This window comes from Myotis lucifugus, unplaced genomic scaffold (assembly GCF_000147115.1).
Source record: "Myotis lucifugus unplaced genomic scaffold, Myoluc2.0 scaffold_9, whole genome shotgun sequence".
In the NCBI taxonomy this organism is placed as follows: domain Eukaryota; kingdom Metazoa; phylum Chordata; class Mammalia; order Chiroptera; family Vespertilionidae; genus Myotis; species Myotis lucifugus.
In genome coordinates this window covers 13513491-13521077 of record NW_005871057.1, presented here as the reverse complement: position 1 = coordinate 13521077, position 7587 = coordinate 13513491, and the positions used below count along the sequence as shown (strand labels likewise).

The 7587-nt window shown below is 44.2% G+C and overlaps 1 protein-coding gene across 1 annotated transcript; it reads left to right on the top strand.

Annotated features, from left to right (window-relative positions):
• Positions 1-1819: 1819 nt before the first annotated feature.
• On the top strand, positions 1820-2965 carry CCER1 (coiled-coil glutamate rich protein 1). The gene has a single exon (XM_006084012.1). It carries the CDS (start codon positions 1820-1822, stop codon positions 2963-2965), a length of 1146 nt encoding a protein of 381 aa, XP_006084074.1.
• Positions 2966-7587: the final 4622 nt, after the last annotated feature.

Here is a 7587-nt window from a genome sequence, read left to right as displayed (position 1 = left end):
ATAAGGAACTGGAAGCTTACAGAGGTTAATGATTCGTGAGTTGAAGTAGAAACACTTCTATTTTTTAAAACAGCTCTTCTTTTTTGGAGCAGTTTTAGGTTCAAGCAAAATTGAGCACAGGGTACAGAGATTTCCTATATACTCCCTCTCCCCACTCATTCATACCTCCCGCATTATAAACATTCCTACTGGAGTGGTACATTTGTTACAATGGATGACACTGACACATCATTGTCGCCCAAATCCCATAGTTAACATTGGAGTTCACTCTTGATGTTGTACATTCTATGGAGTTGAAAGAATTCAGGATGACATGTATTCACAAAATTGTACCATTCAAAGTAAGTTTATGTCTACTTAAATCAAAGTCCAAGGAGTGAGGAGAGAGAGCTAGAGAGAGAGAGAGAGAGAGATTGGTTCCTCCAGGTGCATGCCCCTTGACCGGAAATCGAACCGACGACCCTCCTGCACAGGCCAACACTCTAGCTAACAGGCCAGGGCCAAGCCCTTATTCTTTACCTCATTCTTTAACCATAATACCGTAAAGGCCCCAAATGTATGTGCTGTCTGGCCAATAACGAGACAAAAAGAAATACATACTATTTGTATTTTCAAGAACCCCTGGATTACATGACCGGACATTTGCGCCCTATATTACCATTAGCAAAGTGCTTTCTCATACTGGTCTCATTTGCTCATCGTAAGAATCCTATTTAAGGAGGGTGTGCAGTACAGCGTGCCGATGTTAAGAATTTAGGCTCTGGGGTCAAAGGAGCATAAGCTTAAATATTAGCCCTAAAGTTCATTAGCCCCACGACCTTGGGCAAATCAATCTCTCAGTTCCCCAAACTGCCAGGCGTGGCGACAACGCCCACCTCACAGGCAGGCGTGAGGGTCCTGTGCGTGAGCCCCAGCGCACAATAAGCAACGCAACAAAGGTTTGCCGTCCAGGCTCCCGGATCATGAGCCACCGCGCCCAGTGGCTGGAAGAGTAGGCACTGACCGTAAGGCCCGGAGCGGGGCCCCGTTTTCTGACACGGAGAACTTTCTCCCTATCCCCCTTTCTCCTCGAAGGGGTTGGATATAGGTTTATTAGTTTCTGAATACACAGTTCTCCCACCCACCCCCACCCCACGGTCAGCCGCAGGGCCAGCTTCTACATGCCCACGCGGAGGTGGTTGGTACGAAGGGTTCAAGTACCAGCGTCTCCTAAGTGGGGCAACAGAAACCCGGCCTCCAGCCCCCCTTAGAATTGCGTCACAAGCCCCCTGCGAACGTTCACGGGGCACCTCGTTCTGGTCCGAACCCAGCCTCCACGCTCAGGAACGACCTCGACTCCAATTGGCTGTCGCCCAGGGCAACCAAGGACGCGGTGGCACGCGGGGCCTCCCACCGGTATTTAAAGGCTGTCGTTGCCCGCGCCACCTCAGTCTGGCCAGGTCGCCGGCGGAGACGCACCTGGGTTGAGAGGGGCCATCGAGGTAACGGGAACCCCCTGCCTCCCCAGCTCGAACCCCTGCGGAGGCGGGGGTGTGGGGGGGGCGCCTCAACACTTTCCTCCCCATCCTCTTTACACAGCGGCAGTCCCACCCAACCTGGGCGAGACCACCCGGGTGCGAAGGGCGAGAGATTCCCAGAGAAGAGCGAGTGAGCGAGCGGAGAAGAGGGTCTCTCTGGAGGGTAAGGCCGGATCTCAGCCAGGCACGTGGTGCTGTGCGGAGGGACACTGGGTGCCGAGGCTTCAGAACCTCGGATCTGGCCGAATTTGAGGACAGCGTTTAGGACGCTTCCACTTAGACCTCTCGGAGCTCCCTGAACCATGACCCAGACCCTCAATAAAAGGGAAGCCCTGGGCGGCGGCTGGGCAGCCTCTGCTCCGTTTCGCACTTGGTCCTCCTGCCACCGAAGGCGCAGGGGCGCCCCGATTTACAAGCGGCGGCAGCACTATGGCCCCAAGGCTGAGTATGAGCCCCAGAGGAAGCAGCCGAAGCCACGGTACGGCCCGGGCCCTTGGTTCCAACCACCCCAGAGTCCTTACTGGGGCATGTACTCTAACTGGGGGTGCTGGGGAGGGCCCTGGTGCCCACCTCCAATGGGATACCGGAAGCCCCCCAGCCCTGGGCTAGTGGCCCGAATGTATGGCCTGCACCCCATCTGCCTTTGCTGCTGCTTCTGCTGGCGTGGGCCCTGGAACCCCGGCTGGGCGAGGGCCCCTGTCCGCAAGAAGCGCTGGGGCCGCAGGGGCCGTGGCCTGCGCCGCCAGCCTAGCCGCCCCGCCCCAAGGAGCCCATCGGTGGAGGTGAGCCCCCTGCTGCAGCCGGTCGACCTGTACGGGTGGCGGGCACCTGGCCTGCAGGCGCCGCGCAACACCACCCAGTTCATCATGAACCAGATCTACGAGGACATGCGGCAGCAAGAGAAGCTGGAGCGCCAGCAGGAGGCGCTGCGGGCTCAGCAGGCCCAGGCAGGCGGAAACGATGCGCCTCCCAGTGGTGGTGAGGAAGACGCAGAGATGCAGGACACTTTGTATGGCTTTGGGCAGAATCCCTCTCTGGCCTTTAGTCCTGCCCCGGAGGAAGAGGAAAACCATTCTCCGGCCCCACAGCTGGTGGAGGAAGAGGAAGAGGAGAAAGATGAGGAGGAGTGTGATGAGGAGGAGTGTGATGAGGAGTGTGATGGGAAGGACGAAGAGAGTGAGGAAGAGGAGAGTGAGGAGGAGGAGGATGAAGAGGCAGAGGCCCAGGATGAAGAGGAGGTGGAAGAGGCTGAAGATGTGGAGGAGGTGGTGGAGGAGGAGGAAGCGGAGGAAATAGAAGAGGAGGAGGAGGGGCTAGAGGAGGAGGAGCAGAGAGGGGAAGAGAATCATTTGCCTCTGGAAATGCCCTTATCATTCCTGATGGCCGAGGAAGAGAGAGCGAACTTTATAGACTGTTCTCATTTAAGCCCAGAACAGGTCATTCCCTAGTGTCACAGGAAGCTCTCCTCACGCTACAGGACACTGACTGTTAGAAAGGGATTTGAGGAATGGGATGGATTAGCAACATATTAAAAACTAAGTAAAAAGTGAGTTCCATTAATAAAAATATCCATGTAAACCCTTTCTTTGGCCATTTTAAAAATTGGTGTGTTTGTGTGTGACTATGGGTGGGGAAAGGGGAGCTTTCAAACATAATTTAATTCAAAATGATTAAAGGCCAAATATTTTATTTACTACAGTTTGAATGTTTTCATTTGCTGTTTTCCTTTCTAGACATCCAAGTTTTCTTCTTAATTCTGGTGCTACTGAAAATGTGTTGTTGTTTTTTTAACGTAACAGTCATATGATTATCTACTTAATGGGCTTGAAATCAATGGCTGTTTTAACTGTTACATCCATAAGGAGCACATGCCATTTCTACTGAATATCCATCAGTGCTCTTAACCTGATAACTTATTTTATTAAAACTATTTATTTAAACATTTCTTGTAGACGTTTCCACCTTCAGAGTTGATTTTTGCGGGCTGTAATTTGGTAGCCCCATTCTCGGTCTCCATGGCATTGCTCATTTACAGTTCTTGTTCCACAGTGCCATGGATCTTCCTCAGAAGAACATGAAGTTGCTTCTGTGGAACTGGTTCTCTGCCATGGCCTCAGCAATCCATACCATGCATGGAGAAGATGCCCCATGGTCAGAAGTCAACTTGCACATCTAGTTAAAACCCAAGGTAACTGCAAGCAATGGAACATAGTTTAGACTTTGAAGCCTTCCTAGATATATTCCTTGTCATAAGTTCACAGGGACCATCAAAATAATTTTTGCAGAATTGATTATTTTAAAGATTATTGACATTTTAGGGTAGAATACCATTTCTTTACTTATAAAAGAATAAAACAAAGATGTGTACGTGCAAGCTTGCATGGTCTAATTTCTAATGTCACTACAGAAAATACATTATTCAAAAACAATAGCTTTTATTTAGACTTTTTTTTTTTAGGACTAATACATGTCTTCCTGAGCACTTAATTGTCAACTTAAAAAAGTTTCCATCCATAGCATATTTCCAGAATAGATGGACTCCATAGATGAAGAATTTAAGCCTGCCATTTCAAAAATTATATCTTTTGACAAACTGTACTTCTAAGTATAGTTTTAACCAACAGTTAGTATTTATTTGGTGAAGACTGTATGGTGATTGATATCTTACCTGGATGTTGAGTTTTCCTCAGCTAGCCCAGTGTATTGCAGTTATCGGGGTGAAAAGCTTAAGCTGTTGAAAAATAATAGAAATAAAAATAAAGTATTAAATGAAATTATATTGCTTCTCACTTCTTATTATTTAAATATCAGAAATCTATTCGGCAGTATACTTCAATAGCCAACAGGATGAACAGAAGAAGAAAAACTAATTCAAGCATTGTAAGAATTTTTTAAAAATATATTTTATTGATTTTTTACAAAGAGGAAGGGAGCGGGATAGAGAGGTAGATACATCGATGAGAGAGAAACATCGATCAGCTGCCTCCTGCACATTCCCTACTGGGGATGTGCCCGCAACCAAGGTACATGCCCTTGACCGGAGTTGAACCTGGGACCCTTGAGTCCGCAGGCCGATGCTCTATCCACTGAGCCAAACCTGTTAGGGCGCATTGTAAGAATTTTTAAATGACACCAAACACTCCAAAATATAGCAGTGAATAACCAAACATTTATTTATACTCTAAGAAATAATTCCCTGAATGATGCAATGTCTGAGTTCCCTATAAAAGTAGTTTAAAATTGGATACCTATATGCATCTATAATGTATATATAAAGAGGGAAATCAAGAATTCTACTTCTGGTCAATCCCAATACTGGTCAATAAACCTTTACAAGGCATAGCTCCAAAACACTTCATCCATGATAAATATTCCCTAGGTCTTAAGTATGTTCTCATTAAAGAAACCCTTTCATTTAGGATTGAATTTTTTACAATCACATCTGGACAATTCTCAATTTATTTTGCAAAATATTCTACTTTTAAATTAAAGATTCAACACATTGTCTCTACACACACAAAGCATTATCCACTAGTCATTATAAAACATGTAAACCTGAGCAATGACTCAGAACTTCACCCTAGTTTATGTACTGTTAACCAAGAAATATTTACTGAACTACTAGGGGTTAAGCACTGTGAAGAGGGTAAGGGTACAATGATGAATAAGCAAATCCCCTACTCTCATGTTGCTTATAGTACGGTAGAAAATAAAAACATTGGTAAATGAAGAGTTGGAAAAATTACTTGCAGCAACTATTCTGAAGGAAATGTACCACTATGAAAGTATATGTCATAAGAAAACCCAAGAGTGAAGCTGGGGGTGTTTACTGTGGCCAGCGGAAGCTCTGAGTCTAAAGGCCGAGAGCTAGGAGGAGCTTGAGCCTTGGAAGAAGTGAGGACGGGGGGCCAGGGTGTTCTGAAGGAGTGGCCAATGAAAAGCGAGAGAGGTAAGCAAAAGCCATATTACCTGTCCATTTCTGTGCTATCCATACCTTCTGAATAGACACCAACAAAAATTAAAGGACAAAACATCTGATTTATTCACATTTTTTATTAGACAGGTATTGTGATGCTCGCTACTAATCCTGGACGCTGATAGGAAATAATTAAATCATATCAGGGGGTGGGGGATTTGGTCATCCAGTTCACCTATGACCCTTTTCAGAAACCTCCCTTACATGATCATGTAATGACGGCGCCCTAGGGATTACCGCTCAACATGACTGGAGCACCATAGTTGCAAACTCCCTCAGAGAACCTCTGCACAGCTTGTTCAGTACAACTTGATGATTCAATAGTAACTGTTAATATGGCTTAGAATACACCTAGTCATTCGTGTTAGAGGTAAGTGTACACTTGAAGAAAACACATTAAAAAAATAAGCTCATTGTTAAAGTAATATCAAGTTTGTTGAGTGAACACAATGGTAATGAAGTGCTACTTAGTCATTTCTTTCAAGAATGGAGGTTTTTTTTGTCATTTGTCAGAAAAATAACACAAATGATCAATTTATTTATAAGGTCTGGGCTTGAAGAATCTTTGCTGTCTATTCTTAGATGTTTTTACAGGTAGAGATTCTTATATTTTCCTTTTCTAGTGACTGACAACAGCATTTGTTGATTTATCTTCATTACTTAGTCTTCACAGTACTAGTAAGTTAAAGAGATTTTTTCCTGTGAAAACTTAGCATTTTAAGGATGGCAAATATACTTAACATTTAGAGATCAACTCTGAATTCTGAATATATATACATATAAAGACAGTAATTCCACCATAGTTTCATTAAAATATGGTGGAATAACCTGTCAGCTACACCAAACCTATAGCATCTTCAAAGGAAATGATACTCATATCACCCCATATGAGTAAGGGAGTAGGATAAGAAAAAAGGCTTCTTGCCCTGGCCAGTGTGGCTCAGTAGGTTGGGCACCATTCCTTGCACAAAAAGGTTGCTGATTTGAATCTTGGGTAGGACCCATGCCCAGCTTGCAGGCTCAACCCCAGATAACATGCCTGTATGAGGCAGCGCATTGATGTTTCTCAATCTCTCTCTCCGTCTCCCTTCCTTTCTCTCTAAAAATCAATAATATAGAAATTATTTTTTAAGAAAATGGCTTATTTATCTTTTAGCAGCATAATAAAATATGTGCAGCTATGTTGTTTATATTTAGGCAGGTTCAAATTAATACAGTCACAATTGAAAATTACTCTTAATGCTTCTGAATCACTTTGGTCTTGCTATCTTCAGATTTAGAGCAAAATCAGACAGTGGCTCTAAATTGTTTTAGTACTAGCCTTGTTCTGCACCAATTTACTTTTAGCACCTCAATGGAACATAGCCTCACATCAAGGTCAGCTGATGAAAGAGAAGAGTTTGGGCATCTGTGTGTTGGCACTGCTGCCTCAGAGACCTATAGCGGTAGCCTCATGTGTCTGTTTCCTCCACCCCTCTCAGGCCTGTTGTGAAGACCAAATAACCAAATATTTAAGAAGAATTGCATTACAGACTTAACTCACTATTAATCGTTATACACTAAACTACATTTTATAATCAAAATTATCAACAATATCTCAACATGAGATCAGCCTAGATTCATTAACAAGGCTCAGGAAATCTCATCTCATTGCAATTTTTTTGGACTGAGATAACCAATTATTTAGCTTTTACCACTGAACTAAGAATGAATCTACTTGTTCTTGAAATTTAGTTTTAGCTTCTGTATACAAATAGTGTACAAATGCAATGGTCTGGTGCCTTGATATTGGCACCAGCAATATTAGCACCACCTGAGAGTGTGTTAGAAATGCAGATGCCTTAGCTCCAACGCAGATCTACTGAGTTAGAATCTACCTTGTAGCAAGGTCTCTAAGTGGTATAGATGCACGTTAAAGACCCAGATGCTCTGTGGTTCAAGCATTGCAGAGCCCTCATAAGAATTTCATGTTTAAGATTGTGGTTTGTAGGTTCAAAAGTTCCATTATTTATTACTTTAGTGTCCTCAGGAATGTTACTGACATTGGCCTTCTCATTTTCCTTATTTGTAGTATCTACCTCTTGGGATTAAATG